Here is a 27,947-nt window from a genome sequence, read left to right on the forward strand (position 1 = left end):
TGCGGCAGAAGAAACAAGTGAGCCCAGGCGCGCCCAGGCAGGGCCCTAGCGACCCCACCCCACTGGCCACCAGCGCAGCCACCAACAGACCGCGCCCCGCCGGCCGCGGGGAACGGGCCCAAGCAGGCACCCGGGCTGTCCCGGCTCACAGCGGGGCAGGGAAGCCCCTGGACCCCGGCGCTGCCATGAGCGGGACACAGCCCGGCCCGTGCGAGGCGGGCCCCGCTCGCCGATAGGGAACTGGCGAACCCGGGCCAGGCCCCCGCAACGGCATCGCCCCCCGTCCGAGCCACCGACCTTCGCTCGCCAGCACCGTAGCAGTTGCGGCAGGGACTGAGGCGGCGGGGAGCAAGGAGCGCGGCTCGGGATCGGCGGGGTCACGTGAAGAAAGCGGCGCTGCCAGCTGTCGCGAGCCGAGCCCTCGCGCCACAACCCAAGCGAGTCCGCGCCTGCGCCACCCCAGCGCGGCCCACAGGGAGGGACGGCGGGCCTCATACTGCGGTGTCACGTGCCGAACTGCGCTTCCTCCGGGGCAAAGCGTGCTGCGCATGTGCAGTGGCAGCACCAGGCTGCTCGATCACGTGGTGGAGTCAAAATGGCAGCGTCGTGCTCGACCTTCCGCGGAGTGTTGTTGCTAAGGCGCCTCGCTCCACTTCGGGTGGCGGCCGCTCCCCCGCAGAGAGGCCAAGGCGCGCGCGTGTCTGCGAGTGGCGAGAGCGTGACGCACACGGGACAGGTAACGTTACTGTGTGGGCTGGGGCTGCTGGCTTCCCCGAGCTGTGCCGCCCCGGGTGGGGTCGCTGAGTGGCCCCAAGGGACGCGGTCCCGGCCACAGCACAAAAGCCAGGGGGCTTCCCGGCGTTGGGAGCTATTTGCCGGCTCCGGGGCGCGCGGCTCCTGCGCCGCTCTCCTATTTGGGTTTCCTGTGTCTTTAGTGCTTTGCATGTCCTGGGGGTAGGGTGTCACTCCCCTGCCCCTTCCGCTCCCTTTTAACCTGGTGTGTTGTGGTAGCCAGAATCCCCAGTCAGATCAGGGCGCTGCTGCGTTTGTGCACAATACAAATATGTGATCAGGTCTACTTTGTTGGAGTGTTCAAATCGGTTTGTGCTTTTGATTAAGGGCATCCACGCTAGCGATTCCCTGTTGCTATAATACTTGCACCTGCACTAGAATTAGCTTTTATCAATGGAACTGTGTGTTGTTCTCTTTAGCAGGCCCCTCAGCTGATGTATGTAATTCACCAGCTGAGGGCATGTCTACACTTACTGGGGGATCAGCTGTGCTGCAATCATTGCAGTGAGTGTCGATTTAGTGGGTCTGGTGAAGACACCCCAAATCAATGAGAGAGCACTCTCCAATCGATTTGTGTACTCCACCTTCCCAAGGGCTTGTCTATGCTTACTGGGTGATCGATGCATCAGCGATCAATTAGTAGGTCTAGTGAAGATCCCCTCGACTTCTGTACTCTACCTGAACAAGAAGCGCAAGGGGAGTCAACAGGAGAGCGTAATGTAGTGTGGACAACGCAGCAGGTAGATCTAAGTATGTCAACTTCAGCTATGTTATTCACTTTGCTGAATTTGCATAACTTAGATCAATCTCTCCCCATAGCGTAGACATAGCCTGGATGGGAGACGCTCTGCTGTCGACACAGCGCAGTGTAGCCACGTAACTGAAATTGCACAAATTAGATAGATTTACCATAGTAGTGTAGGCCAGACGTGAGATTGCACTTTCACTGCCATGCTCTTTACAGCCCCTCACAGTATTTCTCCTCCCCAGCAATGCCCCCATGGGTCCTCTCTATATTCCTCCCTTACTTTCTCTACAGGCCCTGGATAATAATTCAGTTGTGGATTGGTGACTGAGACTACAGCCCTCACAGTATGTCTCTCCCTCTCTGTATGATTTCCCCTTAACTCTAGTAATTGTCTCCTGTCTCTGGTTCACCAACTGAGGAGTGTCACAGAACTAAAGATAACTACTGCAAGTGTTTGGTACGTGGACATATACGGTAGGCGTGGCTGAGTGGATTATTATGTGAGGATTACGTGATGAGAGTGCAGTCTCATCTGATGATCCCCAGCTGGATTGTTTGCTAAGGACCTCGGGGCAGATTTTGGGGAGGTAACTGGGAAATGGATGGAAGGGGACACTTTTGGGGAGAGTAGAATACTGTGTGGGGGTGAGTAGAATGGGGAATGGCCAGGGCTCTATTAACCTTTTGTGGGTCTGGCACCAAACATATTTGTGGGCCCCCATGTAGTCGTTATGGGCCCCTTCTGAATGTGACCCCGGCATCATTGGCCCTATAGTAAACCCTGTACTGCTGGGATGCGGATGAAAACATTTATTCAAAAAGAAAATAAGATATTTGAAGCCACACTGTATTGATACCTCCACTCAGCCTGTTGAGAACAAATTGGGCTAACATCAATATACTCAGGGTACTCTTGAATTTGGTTTATTTATGTGGGAGTGGTTGTTCGTTTGTTTTTTCTTTTTTTGTTAAAACACTCAGGGCCTGCTTGGGGCCTGAGCACACAAGTTTAATTAGCACATTTTTGAGCCATATTAAGCCCAGTCAGTGGAATTGCACCTGCACCTCCCCACCGCCTCCACCCAAAATTATGTTTTATGAATACATTTTTTGAAAGCTGTATTTTCTACTTTGGTACAATAATATTTACAAAACCTTTTTAAATGTTAGTTTCTTTAGCCTGTTTCTCCCTTTGCCTCACCATCTCTTATGACTTCAAGTGAAACTGTTAAGTTACTGGGGTGGAGTGTGGGGAATTGTTGGTGCCCATCTTTTGCAGGGAGAAAGGGCCACTGGGAGAGACATGCTTTACCACCAAGGCTACCACAATCCAGCCTCAAGCCAGTCCCCCATCCTTCACACCTGGGCTCTCCCCCTTGTCCATCATACTGTTCTCCCCTCCCTGCCCCCAACTAAATCCCACTTCACACAAGGGCTCTCCTCAATCTCCTTTATACTGCCAGTATACTCCTGTGGTAATTCTGCACCACTGCACATGCAGAATTTGCACAGAAATTAATGTTGTGTGCACAGAATTTCCTTTTTCTCCCACAGAAATGGGCTGCAGAGCTGTTGGTGGCCACGAGGGGCTTCTGGACTATACACTGTGGGGGGAGGAGGGAGAGAGGAGCAGCAGGGGGGTTCCTGGAGGAAGGAGGCAGCATGCAGGAAATTCCACAGAAGCCTGGGACCCAGTATCAGGCTATTTCTTCCTCTGGATCCCTAGGCTCTGGAGGGTGGTGGTGGGGAGGGTGCAGGGGGAGGGGTGCTTGCAGTTGGGCTCTGGGCAGTAGGGGGTCCCTGGGCTAGGAAGGCTCCACATCTGGGCTCTGGGTGAGGAGGGAGTGTGTGTGTGTCTGGACTGGGGGGACCCCTGTGACTGGGCTCTGAGGGGTAGGGGGTGCGGGTATCTGGACTGGGGGGGCCCCATGCTAGGTTCTGAGGAATAGAGTGTGAGTGTCTGGGCATGGGGAGCTCTGCAGCTGGGCTCTGGGGGAACAGGGGGTGTGGCTGTTTGGGGGGGCACCCCATAGCTGGGCTGTGGAGGAGGAGGGGGGTATGAGTGTCTGGGCTGGGGGGGTACCGCGGCTGGGCTCTGTGGGTGGTAGGGGGTGTGGATGTCTGACCCTCCCCCTCCCCCCCCCCCAGCTGGGCTGAGTGAGGGGGCAAAGAAACAGGGGTTTCTTTCTCTGCTCCTGCGGGAATTTTTTTGTCTGTATTGTTAGACATAGTTGCTGACAGGTATTTCAAAATGAATTACCAAATAATTGAAACTGGTGTGATTACGTAGTGTTGTTTTGACAAATAAAATATGCAGAATTTTGCGGAATTTTAAAATATTGTACACAGAATGTTTAATTTTGGGTGGCAGAATTCCCCTAGGCTCATCCCCCACTTTCACCCACAGGGCTGTCGCCTCCCTCCTACTGTCGTTCCCGAGCCAACCCCCACCTTCAACCCAGACTCTTTTCTCTGCCCCCTCTCCCTCCCGCCAGTCACCGCCAGGTCCTCCATTGCACCCGGACTCGTTTCTTTCCCCCAAACCGTGCTCTACCACCTCCCCTCCCTGGAGTGCAGAGAAATGTTTCTGGGCATTCCCACTGGCAGGGGGCGTGGCAGCCAGCACCCCCAATGGTGCTCAAGGGCTCCCCCTTCTCTTCCCCCCCATCGCAAAGCTGCAGGGTTGAGACAGTGCCCAGAAGCCCTTAGCCAGGCATCAGGGTCACCTGGGCGAGGGTGCTGGGGGGCACACACTGGGAGTCACAGCATTGCTGCTACCCACTGCCCCATCAAAGCAGGGGAGATGCAGGAGTGGGAAGGGCCGAGCCAGGAGCCTCCACCCTGTGCCCCATGTGGGTGGGAAGCATGGGGGGGATCAGCACCCCCAGCACCAGGAACCTTCTCCCTGCGCCATTTCCTTGGTTTGGATTTTTTTTTTTTTTTTTGGTCTGCTCCACTGCCACCTGCAGTTAAACTGGGGCAGTGTGGCATGGGGCATTTTGGGAGTAGTCGTGCAGCTGGCGGCGCAGGTCCAAAGGCCCTGGTGGAACGCAGCAGTGTGCGAACTACAACTCCCAGCATACTCCGTAACACCAAGTCCCTGTTGCGCCTGCATGCTCTGCTTCCTGGACTGCTGAGCATTTTCAGCAGGTGCTGGGAAGTTGCTGACTCTTCACATTGCCAGGCTGTGGTTAGGGCTGGATTAACCTTTTGTGGGTACCCATGTAGTCGTTATGGGCCCCTTCCAAGTTTGGGCCCGGCACGATGGCACCATTGTAAACCCTGTACTGGGTGTGGCTGTGGGGCAGAGAGGAGATTCTCTAGTGGCAAACACAGGAGGTTCACTGACTGAAGGAGTTGTCTACTCTGACAGCAAATCTAAGAGACCAGTCCCTGGTTTGAAGACTTTTTAAGATTAATTTTCATTATAGTGTAGATTTAAATGAAAACTAAATTTGAAGGGGAAGAGGAAAGCTAAAATTGTCATGATGATCACAAGCATCCTACAGGCGTAACATTTGTGCCACTTTTTCTCTCTGTCCTCTGTGTAGGAGGAGCCTGCTTAATGGGAGATTTAGTTTTTAACCCTGCTCAGACTGTAGTCAATTTGACAATGAGCGTTCTGAGAGCAGACAGCAGTGTCACAGCTGCTTGTTATCCCCAGAGCCCCTTCTGCCAGAATGATTGGTCAGAACTAAGGCTTGTGCTTAGTGTTTCCATTTCCTTCCACTCACTGCGGCAGTGTCAGAGAAAGGCAGAATTGAGTGCTTTGGTTGTCCCTCAAAATGTACTTGCAAAGCAGAATTTATCTAGTATCTCCAGGTGATGATAAAGTGAGATACATACAGTACTTCACAGGTACTTTTGTAGGGCAGAGTAAAGAGTTGGAGAGTAGTATTAATTATAGAAACAAACTAGTTAATTTTAAAATAGGAGTTGATTATTTGGGGAATGTCATAGTTATAGAGTTTAAGGCCAGAAGGGACCATTAGATCATCCTAATCTGACCTGTAAATTGCAGGCTACCAACACCATCCAGCACACTGGTCTAATTTTGGTTGTTGGGTTTAAAGTATTACAGCTCACAGGAGACTAGGCTATTATGTGCCAGAGACAGAGAATAGGAGGTACCAAGGCATACCAGGACCCAAGGCCTACAGAATAGTAGGAAAGTGATGATCTGATAATCCTGACAAGTGACCCACACCCATGTGCTGCAGAGGAGGCAGAAACCCCTAGAGTCATTGCGAGTGTGACTTGGGGGTAAAATTCCTTCCTGACCTCACATATGGTTAGATCCTGAACATGTAAGCACCTGAGAGAGAAAATGCTCTGTGCCACCTCAGAGCCCTGGCCTAGCCCACCAGTGTCTCATCTCCAGCTGTGGCCATCCCTGATGTTTCTGAAGACTGAGATTTTTTTTTTTAAAAAGAGTACAGTGAAGGGGGTGGGCAGTGGATCCTGCTCTGAACACCTGCCGTTAGCTAGCTGAAACCCTGAAACAACAGTAAGTTACCAGGACCAGGTGATGTTCACCCAAGAGTTCTGAAGGAAATATGAAACTGCAGAACTACTAACTGTGTTATGTAACTTGTCATTTAAATCAGCTTCTGTACCAAATGACTGAAGGATAGCTAATTTGACACCAATGTTTAAGAGAGGCTCCAGAGGTGATCTTGGCAATTACAGGCCAGTAAGCCTAACTTCAGTACCAGGCAAATTGGTTGACGCTATAATAAAGAACAGAATTATCAGACACATAGATCAACTTGTGTTGGGGAAGAGTCAACAGGGTTTTTGTAAGAGGAAATCATGCCTCACCAATCTATTAAAATTCTTTGAGGGGGTCAACAAACATGCGGACAAGGGTGATCCAGTAGATATCGTGTACTAGGACATTTAGAAAGTCGTTGATAAAGTCCCTCACCAAAGACTCTTAAGCAAAGTAGGCAGTCATGGGATAAGAGGGAAGGTCCTCTCATGAATCAGTAACTGGTTGAAAGATAGAAAACAAAGGGTAGGAATAAATGGTCAGTTTTAACAGTGGAGAGAGGTAAGTAGTGGTGTCTCCCAGGGATCTGTACTAGGACCAGTACTGTTCAATATATTAATAAATGATCTGGAAAAGGGGCAGACAGTGAGGAGGCAAAATTTGTAGATGAGACTCAAGATAGTTAAGTCCAAAGCAGACTACAAAGAGTTGCAAAGGGATTTCACAAAATTGGGTGACTGGGAAACAAAATGGCAGATGATATTCAATGTTGATAAATGCAAAGAAATGCATATTGGAAAACATAACCCCAACTATATATACAAAATTATGGGGTCTGAATTACCAGTTACCACTCCCTAAAGAGATCTTGGAACGGACCATGTTTATGGATTGGATGCAGATATAAATTTTGTATCAGAGCAGGGATCTATTAAGACAGAAGATATCATAATGTCACTATATAAATCCATGATATGACCACAACTTGAATACTGCATGCAGTTTTGCCACCTTCTCAAAAAAGATATATTAGAAAAAGTACAGAAAAAGGCAACAAAAATGATTAACGGTATGGAACAGCATCCATATGAGGAGAGATTAAAAAGACTTGGAGTTTTCAGTTTGGAAAAGAGATGATTATAAGAGGGGATCTGATAGTGGTCTATAATCATGACTGTTGTGGAGAAAGTAAAGGAGGACCTGTGGAACTCATTGCCAGGGGTATGTTGTAAAGGCCAAACTATAATGGGGTTAAAAAAAGAACTAGATAGATTGATGGATGATAGTTCCATCAATGTCTTTTTAGCTAAGGTGGTAAGGGATGCAACCGCATACTCTGGTTGACCCTAGCCTCTGATCGCCAGAGTGGATGACGATGATTGCCTATTCCATTCATTCCCACTGAAGCACCTGCCATTGGCCACTTTCAGACGATAGAAAGGCTAGATGGACCATTAGTCTGACTCAGTATGGCCGTTCTTATGTTCTAAATGGTATCATTTGCCCATTTGAAATATTTTGTGGGAAGTGATAACTCCATCCTCAATCCCCATCCTCGAGATGTCAATGAACTTGAAGCCCAGAAAGCCAATTTCACTTTTGTTTTGAACTGCCAGCAGATTTTTATTGTATTTTAAATATTCGTATCCCTTAGTCATGGTAACTGCTTTCTAATTAAGATGCAACTTATTTTGTATTTCAGGTTTATGAAGAAAATGACTACAGGAAGGTTCGATTTGTTGCACGACAGAAGGAGGTAAAACACATTGTATCTAGACTCCTCAGGATAAGATTTTAATTTTCTTGGGTAATGATGCCTTAAATATTCAGGTTTATTAAAATAAATATTTTTAATGTCCACAATTTTAAAAATTTGTTACAAAGTAGAAATGACGGATCTGTTTTACTCTGTCTTCGAACCAGTTACTCCTCCAGACTCTCGCTGATGTGTACTGCTTTGCTTTGATGTCAGACTGCTTATATACTCCTCTGTTCCACAGCTTTGATCTAGGGAATTGTCTACATGTGGATTCAGAGTAACAGCCATGTTAGTCTGTATTCGCAAAAAGAAAAGGAGTACTTGTGGCACCTTAGAGACTAACCAATTTATTTGAGCATAAGCTTTCGTGAGCTACAGCTCACTTCATCGGATGCATACTGTGGAAAGCAGAGAAGATCTTTTTATATACACAAACCATGAAAAAATGGGTGTTTACCACTACAAAAGGTTTTCTCTCCCCCCATCCCACTCTCCTGCCGGTAATAGCTTATCTAAAGTGATCACTCTCCTTACAATGTGTATGATAATCAAGGTGGGCCATTTCCAGCACAAATCCAGGGTTTAACAAGAACGTCTGGGGGGTGGGGTAGGAAAAAACAAGGGGAAATATCTTGCATAATGACTTAGCCACTCCCAGTCTCTATTCAAGCCTAAGTTAATTGTATCCAATTTGCAAATGAATTCCAATTCAACAGTCTCTCGCTGGAGTCTGGTTTTGAAGTTTTTCTGTTGTAATATCACAACTTTCATGTCTGTAATCGCATGACCAGAGAGATTGAAGTGTTCTCCGACTGGTTTATGAATGTTATAATTCTTGACATCTGATTTGTGTCCATTTATTCTTTTACGTAGAGACTGTCCAGTTTGACCAATGTACATGGCAGAGGGGTATTGCTGGCACATGATGGCATATATCACATTGGTGGATGTGCAGGAGAACGAGCCTCTGATAGTGTGGCTGATGTAATTAGGCCCTTTGATGGTGTCCCCTGAATAGATATGTGGGCACAGTTGGCAACGGGCTTTGTTGCAGGGATAGGTTCCTGGGTTAGTGGTTCTGTTGTATGGTATGTGGTGAGTATTTGCTTCAGGTTGGGGGGCTCTCTGTAGGCAAGGACTGGCCTGTCTCCCAAGATTTGTGAGAGTGTTGGGTCATCCTTTAGGATAGGTTGTAGATCCTTAATAATGCGTTGGAGGGGTTTTAGTTGGGGGCTGAAGGTGACGGCTAGTGGCGTTCTGTTATTTTCTTTGTTAGGCCTGTCCTGTAGTAGGTGACTTCTGGGAACTCTTCTGGCTCTATCAATCTGTTTCTTCACTTCCGCAGGTGGGTATTGTAGTTGTAAGAAAGCCTGATAGAGATCTTGTAGGTGTTTGTCTCTGTGTGAGGGGTTGGAGCAAATGCGGTTGTATTGCAGAGCTTGGCTGTAGACAATGGATCGTGTGGTGTGGTCAGGGTGAAAGCTGGAGGCATGTAGGTAGGAATAGCGGTCAGTGGTTTTCTGGTATAGGGTGGTGTTTATGTGACCATCATTTATTAGCACTGTAGTGTCCAGGAAGTGGATCTCTTGTGTGGACTGGACCAGGCTGAGGTTGATGGTGGGATGGAAATTGTTGAAATCATGGTGGAATTCCTCAAGTGCTTCTTTTCCATGGGTCCAGATGATGAAGATGTCATCAATATAGAGCAAGTAGAGTAGGGGCGTTAGGGGACAAGAGCTAAGGAAGCGTTGTTCTAAGTCAGCCATAAAAATTTTGGCATACTGTGGGGCCATGCGGGTACCCATAGCAGTGCCGCAGATTTGAAGATATACATTGTCACCAAATGTGAAATAGTTATGGGTAAGGACAAAGTCACAAAGCTCAGCCATCAGGTTAGCCGTGACATTATCGGGGATAGTGTTCTTGACGGCTTGTAGTACATCTTTCTGTGGAATGTTGGTGTAGAGGGCTTCTACATCCATAGGGGCCAGGATGGTGTTATTCAGGAACAGCTATTAACCCAGTGGGTTAAGATAAACAGGAACAAGGCACTCTAAGGGCTTGTCTACACTTACATTTTATAGCGCTCTAACTTGCTGGCTCAGGGGTGCGAAAAATCACCCCTCTGAGCGCAGCAAGTCTGAGCACTTTAAAACGCTAATGTGGACAGGCTCCAAGCGCTGGAAGCCTTGCTCCCAGCGCTCGGAGCTAATCCCCTTGTGAAGGTGGATTACCAGGAGCACTGAGAAAGCTCTCTCCCAGTGCTCACGTGCACCCACACTCACACTTCAAAACCATGCTGCAGGAGTGCTCCCGCGACAGTGCTTCAGAGTTTCCAGTGTAGCCATGCCCTTATTCTGGAATAAGTGTGTCTACATATGTAGTTATCCGGAATAGCACCATGAGTAGACAAGCCTTAAATGTGTATTTACTAACTCCTACTCCCTCAAATATTGTTACTCTGGAGAATTTCCTCTTACACTTTTTAAAACTTTTATATATTGGTCACTAAATTTTAGGTAATAACAATATATTTTATTCCATCTACTCAATGAAAATCAAATTCTCCCAAACTGGATTAAATCCATAGATTAATGTAAAAGTATTCAAGGAAAATGATAGCGATTAGATATTTGATACATATTTATTATTTGAATTGTGGTAGCACTTAGAGTCCCTAATGACATGAAGCCCCTATTGTTCTAGGTGCTGTAATAACACATAGTGAGAGAGGAACCACATTTCATACAGAATTTTAGTACTATATTACTGTTTGACTGTCCTTTATAATAATGAATGATCTTTCTGTGGAAGCTTACTTTGTCTTGATCTTTCCAGCTGCAGTTTCAAATAGAGCAACAATAGTGCTCAATTATAGCAGAGTACTGATCACGATTCGCTTAGTTAAAATCACATAACATTTTCCATTATAACTGACTTTTCAGTTGTTACAGTTGGTTGAAAACTTTCTATGTTTTGTCTTAGTCTAGAGGCTGAGTTGTTTTGTAAAGTTGAGCAAGAATGTTTCATCTGTTCTTTTGAGCATGACAAGGTTGATGAAAGAATTGGAAAACGTACCTTATTACTCAAAGAACTGTTATGATAATTGGACCTACAAATTTACTTTACTTGTTAGCTCAACTTACACTAATAAGCAGTGTAAGTTCATGAGATGTCACAATAACCTGTAACAAATATTGACGGGAAAAGGTGCAAAAGTGAGACAGACTGAATTAGTCCAAACAAAAAAGATAAGACTCAAGGACTGTGTTAAGATCATGCTTGGTAACAAGAGAAGTGTAGAACCAGAAATCAGTGAATCAAAATTGGTGTGTATGAAACTAGGTGTAATTGGTGGACAAAATAATGAGGGGATGGGCTATTCCACCCATCATTCCCTTTTGGGGTCCTTAAAGAAAGCATTTGGGAGAAAAATTGGTTACTGGAATGAGCTTCGTTATCATGGCTGCTATCCTCCCTCCCTCTGGTCTCTTTGGACTCACGATGAGGATGAAGAAGGTTCAGAGAGATGTCCTGAGCAGACCAGACCAGGCAAGGAAGAAGGAGCCAAATAACATTGCTACCTCCACTGGCTTTGGCTAAATCCCAAATACCACCTGAGATGTGAGACTTTTTCTTACCCTTCCCCCACTTGCGTGTTCTTTTTCCTTCCCTACCTGATTTCTTCTCTTTTACTATTCTTTTTCCATCTCTCTAAAAAGAGTCTTAGTCTGCTAAGACTTTATATTTTGCAACACTGCTATAAGCCTGTGACTAGCAAGAGGCAGCTAAAACCGATGCCTTAAATAACCTGACGCTTGTATGAGTTTGCCAGGCCTGAGAGTGCATGATAAGACTGTACTGTGCCTGTGTTTCTCCAGCAGTAAGGTTGCAAGTGAAAGTCAACACCAGAGACACAACTGCAGCTTCTGTCTTTGCTGTTCTTTTTCTCTCCCTTTGTGTGTGTGTTTCTTGTTTTGTCATCTTAGGAAACAGGATTGGACTTTAACAACAACAGCAATAACAAGAGCTCTAGCTCATCTCTACTAAATTCTTATTTCCCCAAAAGGACAGTTATTACTATCTTTAATATCACTTAAAAGATTGTCAAACAAGGATTTTTTTCCTTCTTAAAAAGTCTCCGGTTAAAGGGAACAAGGGGGGCATGTTGAAATGAAAGTCTTCTTTATATTTCAATATATATATATTTTATATATATAAAGTCTGCTTTATATTTCAGATACTTTGACTGTTATCAACCTTCTTTTCTGTATCTTTAATAAAAAGTTAGGATTTTTAATGGTCTGTTTGCCATGATTCTAAGCAGGCTTATGTCTCTGTATACCAAAGCTTGTTTAAAACTGCTTAATGTCGGACAGTAATTGGGTCATATTGACACCTTTAACTGCTTGGGCTCGTATATTCCATTGGCCTTCTTGGCAACAAGGGCACACGGTTGACTCATATCCAGCTTCATCCAGCTTTTGGATGAAGGGAAAGCAGTGGATGTATTGTTTCTTGACTTTAGCAAAGCTTTTGACACGGTCTCCCACAGTATTCTTGTCAGCAAGTTAAAGAAGTATGGGCTGGATGAATGCACTATAGGGTGGGTAGAAAGTTGGCTAGATTGTCTGGCTCAACGGGTAGTGATCAATGGCTCCATGTCTAGTTGGCAGCCGGTGTCAAGTGGAGTGCCCCAGGGGTTGGTCCTGGGGCCGGTTTTGTTCAATATCTTCATAAATGATCTGGAGGATGGTGTGGGTTGCACTGTCAGCAAATTTGCGGATGATACTAAACTGGGAGGAGTGGTAGATACGCTGGAGGGATAGGATACAGAGGGATCTAGACAAATTGGAGGATTGGGCCAAAAGAAATCTGATGAGGTTCAATAAGGATAAGTGCAGGGTCCTGCACTTAGGATGGAAGAACCCAATGCACAGCTACAGACTAGGGACCGAATGGCTAGGCAGCAGTTCTGCGGAAAAGGACCTAGGGGTGACAGTGGACGAGAAGCTGGATATGAGTCAGCAGTGTGCCCTTGTTGCCAAGAAGGCCAACGGCATTTTGGGATGTATAAGTAGGGGCATAGCGAGCAGATCGAGGGACGTGATCGTTCCCCTCTATTCGACATTGGTGAGGCCTCTTCTGGAGTACTGTGTCCAGTTTTGGGCCCCACACTACAAGAAGGATGTGGAAAAATTGGAGAGAGTCCAGTGAAGGGCAACAAAAATGATTAGGGGTCTGGAACACATGACTTATGAGGAGAGGCTGAGGGAACTGGGATTGTTTAGTCTGCAGAAGAGAAGAATGAGGGGGGATTTGATAGCTGCTTTCAACTACCTGAGAGGTGGTTCCAGAGAGGATGGTTCTAGACTATTCTCAGTGGTGGAAGAGGACAGGACAAGGAGTAATGGTCTCAAGTTGCAGTGGGGGAGGTTTAGGTTGGATATTAGGAAAAACTTTTTCACTAGGAGGGTGGTGGAACACTGGAATGCGTTGCCTAGGGAGGTGGTGGAATCTCCTTCCTTAGAAGTTTTTAAGGTCAGGCTTGACAAAGCCCTGGCTGGGATGATTTAATTGGGGATTGGTCCTGCTTTGAGCAGGGGGTTGGACTAGATGACCTCCTGAGGTCCCTTCCAACCCTGATATTCTATGATTCTCGTCCACTGTAACCCCTAGGTCCTTTTCTGCAGAACTGCTGCCTAGCCATTCGGTCCCTAGTCTGTAGCGGTGCATGGGATTCTTCACTTCAGGACTCTGCACTTGTCCTTGTTGAACCTCATCAGATTTCTTTTGGCCCAATCCTCCAATTTGTCTAGGTCCCTCTGTATCCTATCCCTACCCTCCAGTGTATCTACCACTCCTCCCAGTTTAGTGTCATTTGAATCCATATTGAGGGTGAAATCCACGCCATCCTCTAGATCATTAATGAAGATATTGAACAAAACCAGCCCAAGGACTCACCCCTTGGGCAGTCCGCTTGATATCGGCTGCCAACTAGACATGGAGCCATTGATCACTACCCATTCAGCCCAACGATCTAGCCAGCTTTCTCTCCACCTTATAGTCCATTCATCCAGCCCATACTTCTTTAACTCGCTGGCAAGAATACTGTGGGAGACCGTGTCAAAAGCTTTGCTAAAGTCAAGGAATAACATGTCCACTGCTTTCCCCTCATCCACAGAGCCAATTATCTCATCCTAGAAGGCAATTAGATTAGTCAGGCATGACTTGCCCTTGGTGAATCCATGCTGACTGTTCCTGATCACTTTCCTTTCCTCTAAGTGCTTCAGAATTGATCCCTTGAGGACCTGCTCCATGATTTTTCCAGGGTCTGAGGTGAGGCTGACTGGCCTGTGGTTCCCTGGATCCTCCTTCTTCCCTTTTTTAAAGATGGGCACTACATTAGCCTTTTTCCAGTCGTCTGGGACCTCTCCTGATCGCCATGAGTTTTCAAAGATAATGGCCAATGGCTCTGCAATCACATCTGCCAACTCCTTTAGCACTCTTGGATGCAGCGCATCCGGCCCCATGAACTTGTGCTCGTCCAGCTTTTCTAAATAGTCCCGAACCACTTCTTTCTGCACAGAGGGTTGGTCACCTCCTCCCCATGCTGTGCTGCCCAGTGCAGTAATCTGGGAGCTGACCTTGTTCGTGAAGACAGAGGCAAAAAAAGCATTGAATACATTAGCTTTTTCCACATCCTCTGTCACTATGTTGCCTCCCTCATTCACTGAAGAGGTCATTAGCCAGGCAATGGGTTCCTGCTGAAAGTACAGTTTCAGTAGGATGGATTTGAGGTGGGTCATTTGCATTTTCTCCCCTCCCCCCACCACCTAAGTATTTTTTAGGAAATGCATTTTGCAAGTATTGTCCCAAAAGTCCTTTGAAGTGCCTAAGATCTCCCACAAATTGCATTAGTCCTATTTTTCTGCTAAAGAATTTCCATGCAATTCCCACAATAGTACACAAACCTTTGCATTTTCAATACAATGGACTGCTAAAATACTTGCACTTTAATTCAGTAAGGTTTGTCCAGTATTTTACAGGACATTGTCATATCTGTCTTACTGTTTAAACAACAAACTATGTATCCTAGCTTCAAGTCGCCCAAGAGTAGTGCTAGTGTAACGTAGGAAGCATATGTGAGAGAACATGAGCTGTACTATATTAGATTCTGCCTCTTGAACACACAAGGGACAGAATGTGTGTGTACGCGGGGGGGGGGGGGCGGGGGCGGGCATTATCCTTATTCTGCTGCTGCCTTAAGGGAGGAAAAGAGATTGAGGTCAGAGTTTCAATCCGAACTCTACATTTCCCACCTTCTGAGTGTCTGGTTGGCTTTTCAGTATGAATGTTGTAAATTAAGAGATACATATAATTCATTTAGTAAGCATAAGAAGCAATTAATTAATGCAATTAAACTAGGAAAGTGGAAAAAATTGAAATATACAGCAAGGGCAAGTATAACTGAGATCTGTTGCTTTATTTCTCCATGTCTGTCAGGTTTAAAATATCAGTCCAGGGAATTATAATAAAAGTCATTCATAGCAACATACTAACCTAACTCATAGTTGTAGCACTGTGTGCATCAGAACAGCACCCTGAAACCCCCATATTCAGCACTGTCATAGAATTGTATATTTTTGGATAAAGTATGCCTTGAGAGGTATCATTTTAAAAGTTTTGATCTGTTGAACATACAGTCCAACAGGACAATAATATGCTGTCATGGTATGTGAAGTTATGAAGTTTTGCTATATGTTGTGAGATTGGGAACACCCACAACCAGCCTTTCAGGTACAACAGTGGAGCAGCCAGATGTGCTAATGGCCCTTTAAAGGGAATCCACACTCACAATGACTATCATAGGACTTGTATACAATGGAGACTTCTCAGGCCTTGGCTACACTTGCAAGTTAGAGCGCATTAAATCAGCCCCGAGTGCCCTAACTCCTGAGGTGTCCACACTGGCAAGGTACATAGAGCGCCCAGACTCTGTGGCTGAAGCGCCCCGGTAATCCACCTCCACGAGAAGCATAAAACTTGCTGTGCCTCAGCTGGAGCACTGCGTTACCAGTGTGGACACCCTGGTCTATTAATGTGCTCGGATTGGCTTCCAGAAGTGTCCCACAATGCCTGTTCTAGCCGCTCTGGTCATCATATCTACTGCCCTGTCCTCAGGTGACCAACCGTCAGACCCACCCTTTAAATTCTCTGGGAATTTTGAAATTCCCTTCCTGTTTGCTCAGCAAGGCGTGTAGTGCTCTCAGCACATATTTCCAGGTGACCATGCCTCCATGTGCCAGGCGATCCCCAGTATGGAGCAATGGCGAGGTGCTGGACCTCATCAGTGTTTGGGGGAAGGAAGCTGTCCAGTCCCAGCTGCACTCCAGCCATAGGAATTATGATACCTACGGGCAGATATCAAGGGCCATGAAAAAAAGGGTCATGACCAGGACGCAGTGCAGTGCAGGGTTAAAGGGAAGGAGCTGTGGACTGCCTTCCACAAAGTGTGGGAGGCAAATGGCCGCTCTGGCACTGCCCCCACAAACTGCCATTTCTACAAAGAGCTGGACATGATACTTGGGGGCAACCCCACCTTCACTCTGAAGAACACCATGGACGCTTCAGAGGCCGTAGCAGCCCAGAGTTCAACAAGGCAGGAGGAGGAAAGTGGGAGCAAGGGTGCTGAGAAGGAGGGGGGCCCAGAGCCAAAGGACGGCCCGGCATCCCTAGATGCATGCAGCCAGGAGCTGTTTTCAAGCCAGGAGGAAGGTAGCCAGTCGCAGTGGACAGTGCTTGGGGAAGAACAAACATCAGAGGAAGTGCTCGGTAAGCGGCTTTCATTTTGTGAAGGTAATTGTTCGGTGCGGTCTCTTGGGGCGAGGAGGGTTGCAGAAAAAAGGGTTAGGGCTGCCTAGATGTGGAATAGGGCGTTGATGTGCTCTCTCACATTGCGGTAATCGGCCTCCGTGATCTCTTCAAAGATCTCATGCAGAAGCTGGGCAATCCACTTGCGCAGGTTCCTTGACAGAGCTACTGTGCTCCTTATCCCAGTAAGGCTAACATGTCCACGCCACTGTGCCATGAGGGGCGGGGGGACCCTTGCTGCACACAGGCAAGCGGCATAAAGGCCAGGGCGGAAGCCGCATTGTAGTAGAAGACCCTCCCTTACTTCCCAGGTCACCCTCAGCAGCAAGATATCTTCCAGGACTAACTCATCCTGTGGAAAATGTGGGGACAGTGTTCAGTATAGGGCCCCCCCTGCAGCTGTTGGCTCTCCCCAAGGCACAGAACCCCAGAGGACAGTATGGCCCTGTAACAATCAGCCCCCCTTGCTCCTGTGGTTACTCACCTTTGGGGCTCCTGTGGGTTATGTGTACTCACTTTGGGATGGGCACTTTCTACTATTGTGTACACTGTACTTGTCTTTAAGTATGGCCGAACCATTGCTCTGTCTAGTGTGAACAATGCTGCGTCTGTTAAGTGTTGCATTTTGGCTTTACAGATGCAACCTTCCGATTCCAGCCTCCTTGATATCAATGGCCGAAAGACTGCAGAGAATCAGGAAGTGTCCGCAGAGAACCAAAGAGGACCTGCTGCATGAAGTCATGCAGTAGTCCCTTACTGAAAATCAAAAAGTATAGGAGTGGTGGGAGACTGAAAGGAGGCTCCACCAGCAGAATGCAGATCGCCGGCACCAAAGCACAGAGCAGCTCCTAAGCATTATGGAGCGCCAAGCGGACTCGATGCAGGTGCTCATAGCACTGCAGATAGAGCAGATCCGCGCCCGCCCCCGCAGCCTTTGTCTCAAAACTCTTTCCCTTGTACCCCCATGTCACTGCTAACCCACTTCCCCCAACATCCGGTTTCTTATCCCCACCAGCTGTCTCCAACACCTGTAGCTTCACCACCCAGTCCTGCAAACTATGACGCTTACCCACTGCACTCAACCCCAATCACCATGCATTTTAGCCAGCCTGAAGTGCAGCACTCAATGCACAGCACTCCAGACAGGAAGGCTGAGTATGATAACTGGACATATGCAAATCTGTGATTGTCCCGTTCTCCACACGGCCCCCTTCCCTACTTCCACATAGCACAGATATATCATACCCTTTCTGTTTCCCCAGCAGTTGTCTTTTTAATAATTGAATTTTTTTGACTTTGAAAACATTCTTTATTGCATTAAGTAAAGGATACCATAGTCCAGGAAAGCAACAGCACTGCAAGTCAGTGCATCATATGTAGCAAACACAGATGCCTACTAACACTGGAACCACTGCACTTCGCTACTGTGCAGGGCACCAAACATTAGTGGTGGCTTTCAGCATCGAATTGCTCTCTCAAGGCATCCCTAATCCTTACAGCCCTGTGCAGGGTCCCTCTAATAGCCCTGGTCTCTGGCTGTTCAAATTCAGCCTTCAGATGTTGAACCTCCATGGTCCATGCCTGAGTGAAGCTTTCACCCTTCCCTTCGCAAATGTTATGGAGGGTACAGCACGTGGCTATAACCATGCGGATGTTATCGTCGGCCAGGTCTAGCTTCCCATACAGACAGTGCCAGCGGCCCTTTAAACGGCAAAAAGCACGCTCAGCAGTCATTCTGCACTGACTCAGCCTGTTGTTGAACCGCTCCTTGCTGTCAAGGCTCCCTCTGTAGGGTTTCATGAGCCATGGCATTAAAGGGTAAGCGGGGTCTCCAAGGATCACAGTGGGCATTTTGACTTCCCCTATGGTGATCTTCTGATCTGGGAAGAAAGTCCCGGCTTGCAGCTTCCTGAACAGGCCTGTGTTCTAAAAGATGTGTGTGTCATGCACCTTTCCAGACCAGCCTGCATTAATGTCCATGAAATGGCCACAGTGATCCACAAGCACCTGGAGAACCATTGAGAAATACCCCTTCCAATTTATGTACAATTTATGTACAGGTGGTCTGGTGCCAGAATTGGAATGTGTGTCCCATCTGTTGCTCCTCTGCAGTTAAGGAAACCCATTTGTTCAAAGCCAGCCACAATGTCATGCATGTTGTCCAGAGTCATGGTTCTTTTGAGCACGATGCGATTAATGGCCCTGCAAACTTGCATCAACATGATTCCAGCGGTCTACTTTCCCACTCCAAACTGGTTACCAACGGATCAGTAGCTGTCTCGAGTTGCCAGCTTCCAGATTGCAATAGCCACCCGCTTCTCCACTGGCAGGGCAGCTCTCAATCTTGTGTCCTTGCACGACGGGGTGGAGGCGAGCTCAGCACACAGTCCCCTGAAAGTGGCTTTCCTCATCCAAAAGTTCTGCAGCCACTGCTCATCATCCCAGACTTGCATGACGATGTGCTCTCACCACTCAGTGCTTGTTTCCTGAGCCCAAAAGTGGTATTCCACTGTGGCGAGCATGTTCGTGAATGCTACAAGCAATCTTTTGTTGTATGTGTTATGTGAGTAAACATCATAGTCAGAGCCCTCACTGTCAGTTTTTTAGCTTAAGGAGTAATTCTACTGCAATTCGTGACGTGCTGACGAGACCCATCAGCATATTCCTCACAAGTTCAGGATTTTTCCCGCAGACTGGAAGGGAAGCCAGAGCGCGCTGTACAAAAACCCTTGAAAGATGGCGCCAAATGTGGATGGAAGCGCTGGGATGCAAAGTGATGCATCTTGGGGCATTGGGACAGGACCCAGGATGCCCTGCACCCCTCTCCCCCTTCCCACAAGCCACAGTGCCAGAATGGGAAGATGTGCTCTGTGGGATAGCTGCCCATAATGCCCCGCTCCCAGTGCTGCTGCAACTGCCACAAATGTGGCCACGCCACTGTGTTTGTAGCTGACAGTGTGAGCACACGGCAGTGCTTTTCCTTCTGCGGTCTCTGAGGGCCGATTTAACTCTTGGCACTCTACATCTGCAAGTGTAGCCATGCCCTCAGAGAGAGCACGTAGAAAATGGAGAATGCTTGACCAATGAGGGTGGACCCCCCATATCAGGAGCAAAGATCTTTCCAGCAAGCTGGAAGAATCTGTAAAAGAGGGGAAGTGACCTCATCACTTGGCCTCACTCCCCCCACAACTGAACAACTAGAAACACATCTAGAGGACAAAGACTGAAAGGGGGAAGGTGGTCCCGAGCTGGAGGGGAATTCCAGCCTGTGTATTGTAGCTCTTTTAACTGGCTTGCACTATCTATCACGATGAGATACTGCTTGATTCAAATCCTGTTTAGTTTATAAAACTTAACTGTGTGCTTATTTTTATTTATTTATTTATTTATTTTTGGTAACCATCACTGTCCTTTATGCTTACCACCTATAATCACTTAAAATCTATCTGTAGTTAGTAAACCTGTTTTATGTTTTTTGTATTTTGTTTGAAGTGCTTGGGAAACCTCAGCTCAGGAACAAAAAAACTGGTGCTGCATGTCATCTCCACATTGAGAAGGGACGGACGGGTGATAAATGTATTCTGGTCAGGCTGGTACAGCTCAGGGGAATAAAGTTGGGGGGAATTGTTAATTCATGAGTGGCTGGGAGAAGGATTCATGTAACTCAGCTGGGTGTGTCCCTGCCTGTGAATGTCTTTGTTAAATGCAGTACCTATCAGAGGTTTGCAAGCTTGTCACAGCTACACAGGGTGAGAAGGAATCCAGGTTGGTGGGACAGAGGGCTCCAAGTTTCAGGTGGCACCCAGGAAAACCCGTCACAATAGTCCAAGCCAAAGAATATTAAAATTATAAAGTGAGGAACTCCACTGGTAGTAAATCTGAAATCAAGGTAGCCTTGTAACCTTAATTCTCCCCATCCCATGCATGTGCATTATGTTACTGTCCTTAATTACTTGATTGCTGCTTATTTTTCCATATGCTCCATGCAGGTTGAACGGTACATGAGGCATAGTTGTGTAGTGCATGAGGCAGAGGTTCCCTTGGCAAAGGAAATTTTTGGGCATTGACTAAATCTTGGGAGAGAGATGGGTTCTATTCCTGCCTTTGCATCAGCTATACTTCAGAGCCATATCTCCTTCTGTGCTCCCTGTCACGTATTATATGGAAGGAGGTGGACTTCTTCCATGCACACTTTCACAATTACCTAAGTCCTCCCACATTAACTGAAGTTCCACCCAACTTGTGAATACATGCATAATGCCAATGAGATTCTGAGGCACTGGCTCAGCAAAGATTCTGTATTTATGGCGATTTGATCATTTTAAAGTTTTGTATTTTGAAATACAATCTCTAATTTTTGCACATGTGTATTTGTAGATAAATAGCTAAAACTTGGTTCAAAATGGAAATTATTAACATCTTTAGCTACCAAAAATTCAGTCTGGATAATTGATTTGATTAATGCAAGATTGGAAAATTAATGTAGCTAAAGAATTTAAATCCTAGGTGGAAGACATAATTTGGGGGCAGGGAATCTGTTATATGATGCCATATGCCAGAACTGTAAAGTAGGTCTTCAGGATTCACCTAATATAAATATACGTACCTTTATGCTTATATTCTCCATGAGTAGCTGCATTTTTCAAAACCAATCAAATTGCACGTTTTGTATAAAACTTACGAAGATACGCACATAGCAGAAACTGCCTCTTTTGATTGACATTGCAGAATATTTTATACTCTTGTGTATAAAAAACTGATTTTTTAAAAAAATACCCAGCTTTTCTAGTAGATGCCAGCGTCACACATGCATGTATTAACTAAAGTTATTCTTTTGGGAAAAGTGATATTTTAGTCTGTGTCCAAGCCCTAAAGGGAAAATGATGTGTATATTCTTCATTGACAATACGGATCAATTAAAACTGCTAGAATAACTTTAAGTGTTTCTCCACATGTTTGTATTTTAATTGAATACAATAAGCCGTACTTTAATAGCTGTTAAAGTTAGTGTTCAATACTTACAGATAATCTCCAGATATTTTTTCTAGACTTTCTCCCATTTGGTCTGTGAGATCAAAGTTAAAGCCTATTTGCTCTTCAGGAGATACTGTGTGTATAAAAATATGAATTAATTGTGTTGAATTCTACATTTGCTCATTTGAACTTATTAAAGTTAGTGAATGTTGTGTTCACATTTGAGGGCAGAATTTGTTCCTTAGCATAAAAGCAGAGTTCACGCTCCTAGTTAGAAGTGTGTGTAATCAAAGGTAAGTGGGCTGAGTCTTTGAAGAGTACAGGTGAGGTGCATCATACACGCATTTAACTTATGTGAATTCAACTATCTGCACTTGGCAAAAAAAATAAAATAAAAAAAATAACAAGATACCTGTAAATAGTGCGGGTGATTCCGCCCACCATTCCACTCAATGAGCGTATGCCCTGGAGTGAGCATGAGATGGGAGACTTAAATCTGCTGTTCCCTCAGTTGGTCTTAGTTCCCACGTGCCTCTCATAGTGTGAGCATCTCGCCACGCTGAGTGAGAGTCTAGTGTTTAAAGATACTGTACATATTTTTCATAAAACATGGCCCCTAAATGCAAGCCAACTACTTCATCTGGTGCTAAACCGAAGAAACAGCAATCTGTTCCAACACTGGAGGAAAAACTGGCTGTGTTGGATTATTGAGAGATGTTATGTCGGTGTCCAACATGGTGCGTAAATATGGCCACAACAAATCTTGTATCCATGCCATCAAGATTAGAGAGAGAGAGAGAGAGAGAAATTCATCAAGCCGTGGCATCAGGTGCTCCAATAACTGCTAAGTTGATGAGCCAAGTGCATGTTAAGACTTTAGTGAAGACTGAAAAGGCATTAAACTTATGGCGGGAAGACATGAACTGTAAACGTCTGCCTATCAATGACAACATGTTGCAAGAAAAGGCTCTTAACCTCTACGTACTGTTCAAACCTCCCGCCGAAGAGGGACAGCCTTCTGATGAGAAGAAATTAAAGCCAGCCAAGGTTGGCTTAACAGTTTTAGGAACCGCTTTAACCTCAAAAATGTTCAAACTACGGGTGAAGCTGCATCTGCCAAAGAAGAGGCAGGAAAAGCCTACCCCGAACAATTAAAGAAAATCATAGAAGAAAAGGGCTATCTTCCGGAACAAGTTTTTAATGCTGATGAGACTGGGCTCTTTGAAAAAAAAAAAAAATGCCAAACTGCACTTACACTTCGAAATCAGAAAGACCAGCCCCTGGCTTCAAAGCAGCTAAAGACCATGTGACTGTGTTGTTTTGTGGCAATGCGGCTGGGCATTTAATAAAGCTGGACTTGCTCTACAGGGCTGCCCTGTGCCCTAAAAGGCAAGAACAAAAATCTCCTGCCTATGTTCTGGCAATCAAATAAAAAAGCTTGGGTGACGGCAGCATTATTTTTGGATTGGTTCCACAAGTGTTTCATTCCGGAGGTCAAGCGGTAACTCGAAGAGAAAGGACTTGACTTTAAAGTTTTTTTTAAAGGGTTAAACAATGCTCCTAGGCACCCTGCGGCACTCCGGTTTGCACATTCTCCTCACCCACAATACCGCCTCCAACCTCTTGACCAAGGTGTGATTCACTGTTTCAAGGCCACGTACATGAGGCTTACGTTCTCATGGATGCTGATCCCAATCTTAATGTGATGGAGTGTTGGAAGTCCTTCAACATTGCCGATTGCATCACTTATATAAACAGGCAATGGAGTCAATCAAACCTGAAACAGTCAATACATGTTGGCGAAACCTATGGAAAGAATGTGTGAATGATTTTAAGGGTTTCCCGACCATTGACAAAGAAGTAAAACACATCGTTCAGGTGGCCAGGCAAGTGGGTGTTGATTGTTTCGTCGACATCCTTGAGGAAGAAATTGAAGAATTAATTGAGGGCCACAGAGAAACATGGACTAACGAAGAGTTAGAGGAACTGATAAAATTGTCTACAGAAGACGAAGATGATGATGACGACGAACAAGAAGAGCCAGCAAGTTGGAATCTTCAAAAATTTGCTGAAGTGTTTCAAGCAGCAAAACACTTGAATGATTTAATTTCTGAATACGATCCCTCTATGGAACGGAGCCTCAAAATCACATGTAGTATTACAGACGATTTGAGACCGTATCAAGAAAAGTTTGAGCAGTTCAAGAGACAACAGCTACATTTGCAGATCACCATGTTTTTCAAGGAAAAACAACCAGCAGGAGATGAGCCTACGCAATAACTTCTCAAGCTGAACCAGAGCCAGCCACTTCATCTAGGACTTGCTGTCCATCACCCTAGCTCTCTGTCACCTCCGTCCTCTGGATCAACATCAAGCCCTGATGACCCCCTGTAATTATCCCCTATAATTAAAAATACAGTAGTGTAAAATTATATTTTGCATCTGTACTCTTTATTATATACTGTACATTACTGTATCCATTATACATTTATATATATTACTGTACAGGGTTGCATACACAAAACCATGTACAGTATACTGTACTTTATGGGCAATTTAAGGGATTTTCAAGGGTAATTTTGACTATATGCGATTTTCGCCTTACGCGCTGACTTTAGAACCTAACCCCCACGTAAGATGCGACTCCACTATGTACATAATGGATTTGGGAAAGCCTGGACAGATAGGTTTGTGACAAGACCATATTTGAATGCAGTTGAATAGATCTACAGTTATTTTTGAACTCTGTTTGCTTCAAGTTGAGGTAATTATTATTTTAAATGTCTATGAGCTATTTATAAAATACAAAATTTCTGTTTCAGATATATTCTGTTAAAGGAGTTTCTGTGTACTTCAGAGTTCACTATATTAAAAAATCCCAGTGTTTTGCCTAACATGAAGAGGTTTAAACTGCTGTTCTACTAAAGGAAGGAAATTTACCCATAGTTTGGTAGAAATTAGATAAGCTTTGCTTAATATTTAGTATGTGATTTGTTCCCTTAAACAATACCTATTGTTATCTGTTCAATATTTAATAATGCTTCTTTTAAAAATTACTACGCAGAATTTGGTTTCTGAGGGACTCAGATGGTGATCTTCTGAGTTGTATCTTTGTGCAGTGAACCTCAGGAAAAATCTTTTCTCTTGTTCTGTTATTGCAGGTGAATGAGACCTTTGCTATTGATTTAATAGCAGAGCAGCCTGTGAATAAAGTTGAAAGCCGAGTGATATCATGTGATGGTGGTGGTGGAGCTCTGGGACATCCTAAAGTGTACATAAATTTGGTAACAGAACTTTAATCTCCTCTTTTGCTATTCCCTGTATCACATGTAGTATATTTTATTTACTAATTTATTTATGGTAGGTAAAATCGCTCTCATTTTTGATGTTTTGGCTTAGTGAGTTGGAAAGGAGGGAGTGACTGTCACTTATTATTTCTATAATAACATAGGTGAGCATGGCACTCTAAACATATAAGGGTAAGGTTTTCTGCTCAGAAGACTTTACAGTCTTAAATGACTGAACATGACCCTCATCTCAAGTCCATTGAAATCAACAGGATTCTTTTTGTTAACATCAATAGGTTTTAGATTAGATCCGAGGAAGTGGAAGAAATGGCATGACCAAACAAAGGCATAGTGGAAAGTGAGCTAGGGAAAGATCAGCTAGGAACAAATAATGCCTTATAAACAAAAAGTAGGAACTTCCTTTGAGACATTTCTGTCCTGAATATCTATGCAGATTCATGATGATCTATTTTTCCAAGTAAGAGTTTTTTCTTAGATATGCTTTAATTTTTTTAAAAAAATTCTGTTAGTTTCCTGCTTGTATAAAATGCTGGCTTGACAGTTTTGAGGATGAAAGTCCGTTATATATCCTAAGAGAGCGTGTGCAGTATGAACTTCCCCTCACTATCTTGCTGTTCAGAAGTACTGACAGTTTCCGGGATGCTGCCCTACCAAAGCATATCATTTTAGAGGAACCATCTCTAAGTGTAAGTAGGATGTGATTATTGATGACCTGGTAGCATGCTGGGTGCTCGCCACACACACAAGACATGGTCCCTGATTAAGAGTTCACAATCTGAGTTTAAATAGTCATTCTCTATGTCCTCTTGGCCTCTGGCTGAGAGAACCATCAAGAATGCCTTCTTTTTCTTTTTAATTGGTGGTTTTATTTGGTGTCAACATCATTGTGATTTTTCCCAATATGGAAAAACCCCATACATTTTATGAAGAAAACACATGCTGTGATTCATTTTATAAGCATATTTATTACTCAGACATGGAAAGGCTCAATTATATCTAAAATTTAAAAGTCTGTGATTCTATAAATGAAACAAAATAATGGAATCCACAGTCTATAAGGCATATCTCTTAGATCTGGTGTGAAAGATTGAGATGTTTTTACCAGCTAAATTGCTATTTTAGTTCCTAGCGCATTGTGTAGCTTTGAATAAACTAATGTGAGTATGCTGAAAACTTGTTAAATGGATGTGGAGCTGAATGGACAGAAGTGTAGATATTTTAATTCACAGTTCTGAATTAAGTTGTCTCTTCTTCTGTGACTTAACTTTCACAATTTCTCACTGTTTGTTTCAGTTCAGTGCAACATATCACCTTTATAAATATGTATTTGGGTAGTAATCTGGATCTTTGGTTCTAATGGTGGAAGATTCTTTTAGTTTCTGTATTTTTCCCCTTTTTCTTCACTTGAAATATCTGACAGTGGATCCGAGAGTTAAATCCATCTGGAGGAAATGTCCAAGGCAAAGTGCTTCAGTCCCTTTTATTTAATTGCTAGTTAGGATAAAAGAAGATTGGAATGTTTTTCTCAAACTGAAGTCTTTGCTTGTCAGTTATTTTTGTGGCACAATCACTAATGGATTTATGCCATTTGTGGGGGCTGTTAAAGATGAGTGGAGACTGCTCCTGAATGAACTTGATGTTGAAGAACAGCTGGAATGCCAGTGACAAGTGCTTAGCTCTTATGGTAGCTTATGTTTGAGGATGAGAAATGCATAAAAATGCCTTGCTGGCAGAATCAGTCAAACTCTGTGTTCTATGGTCTGAGTTCAGTAAACAAACTAATTCTATGGTACTTTTGGATCTAAAAAAACAAACAAATTTTCTGCACTTTGAGATGAGCTCTCAAGGTCCTTTCCAGTTCTGTGATTCTACAAATGCTTTTTAAATTGTTACTTAACAACTCTTGGCTATATTTGCCTGGACTTTTCACAGTAATCTTATTCTTCCTCCAGAGTTCCCCTTTAGGATGGCCCTCAGAAGTCAGCCTCTGAACTTTCCTTCTCTTTGTCAGCTACACTATAGGACTGTTCAATTGTCTGAACTCCTAGTGTAGACATGTCTTAAGACAATTACTCTCTACTATTTTGAATAATCAACATATAATGTTTGTAAATTCCAATCAGTGACATCTGTGCAAACCCAGTGAAGTTACTTTTTGAGGTAACTTTGCAACTTGTGGGGTTGCACAGGTGTCAGAGGGTCCAGTTTGGCTTTTACTGTTCTTATACTAATTTTCAGATCCCACTTTGCGCTTATAGAGCTGCCATTTTTAAAAGGAGGAGAGAAATAACTTGGAAACTGGGCATGATATGGAAGTCAAACATGACCCTTTCAATGCCACTTCTAGTCAATTTTCAGTGTAGATACCACAATTGAAATATGTAAAGTTAACTACATTTTAATCAGAATGTTAGTCATTTTAGGAAAAAGGTAAATATGCAGGTAATTTAGTGAAGTGCAATTTTTAAAATCTACAATAGTAAAATAAAATTATATTTGGCAAGTCTTATATTTTTTATTGAGATCTCTTCTTTTTGCAGGACAAAGATACAAAAACTGGAACATGTGGTTACTGTGGACTTCAGTTTAAACAGAAACATCACCACTGAAAGATCATCCCTTCATGCCCTGCAGAATTCTGTCAGTATTTCAATGTTAAAATATTAACAATAAATGAAATTTAAAAGCTCAAAGCCTTTTTATTTTTTTAAAAAAATATCTTGCACGAATGGAGTTTCCATAGCTTAAAATTTGAAAAACTAAGGGCTTCTGTACAGGGTGAGGTAATGTACCTTGCAGGGTTGGGGGGTGATTTTTATAGAGCATTAACATGTTGCACGTTAATTGGTCCATGTAGACTCTGCTGATGCACAGTAAAGTTTCCCTAGTGTTCTTTAATGTAGTGTACAGTACTGTGTTAAAGGCACACTAGAGAACTTTTAGTGTGCACCAGCAGAGTCTAAACCATGGGTAGATTGTGGACCAAAGCTAGATCACCAG

General features: G+C 44.6%; 1 protein-coding gene across 1 annotated transcript; it reads left to right on the plus strand.

Moving 5' to 3' along the window:
• The first annotated feature begins 2 nt into the window (after nucleotides 1-2).
• Nucleotides 3-27,640, plus strand: NDUFS6 (NADH:ubiquinone oxidoreductase subunit S6). The gene is made up of 4 exons (XM_073332459.2): nucleotides 3-736; nucleotides 7,735-7,788; nucleotides 24,801-24,923; nucleotides 27,488-27,640. Exons 1-4 carry the CDS (start codon nucleotides 596-598, stop codon nucleotides 27,554-27,556), a joined length of 387 nt encoding a protein of 128 aa, XP_073188560.1. The 5' UTR covers nucleotides 3-595; the 3' UTR covers nucleotides 27,557-27,640.
• Nucleotides 27,641-27,947: the final 307 nt, after the last annotated feature.

This window comes from Lepidochelys kempii, chromosome 2 (genome assembly GCF_965140285.1).
Source record: "Lepidochelys kempii isolate rLepKem1 chromosome 2, rLepKem1.hap1, whole genome shotgun sequence".
Taxonomy (NCBI): Eukaryota; Metazoa; Chordata; order Testudines; family Cheloniidae; genus Lepidochelys; species Lepidochelys kempii.

Coding starts and splice junctions, on each gene's coding strand:
- NDUFS6 (XM_073332459.2), top strand. CDS start 596: ATGGCAGCGTCGTGCTCGACCTTCCGCGGAGTGTTGTTGCTAAGGCGC. Junction 737..7,734: donor GCGTGACGCACACGGGACAG/GTAACGTTACTG, acceptor TTTGTATTTCAG/GTTTATGAAGAAAATGACTA. Junction 7,789..24,800: donor TTGTTGCACGACAGAAGGAG/GTAAAACACATT, acceptor CTGTTATTGCAG/GTGAATGAGACCTTTGCTAT.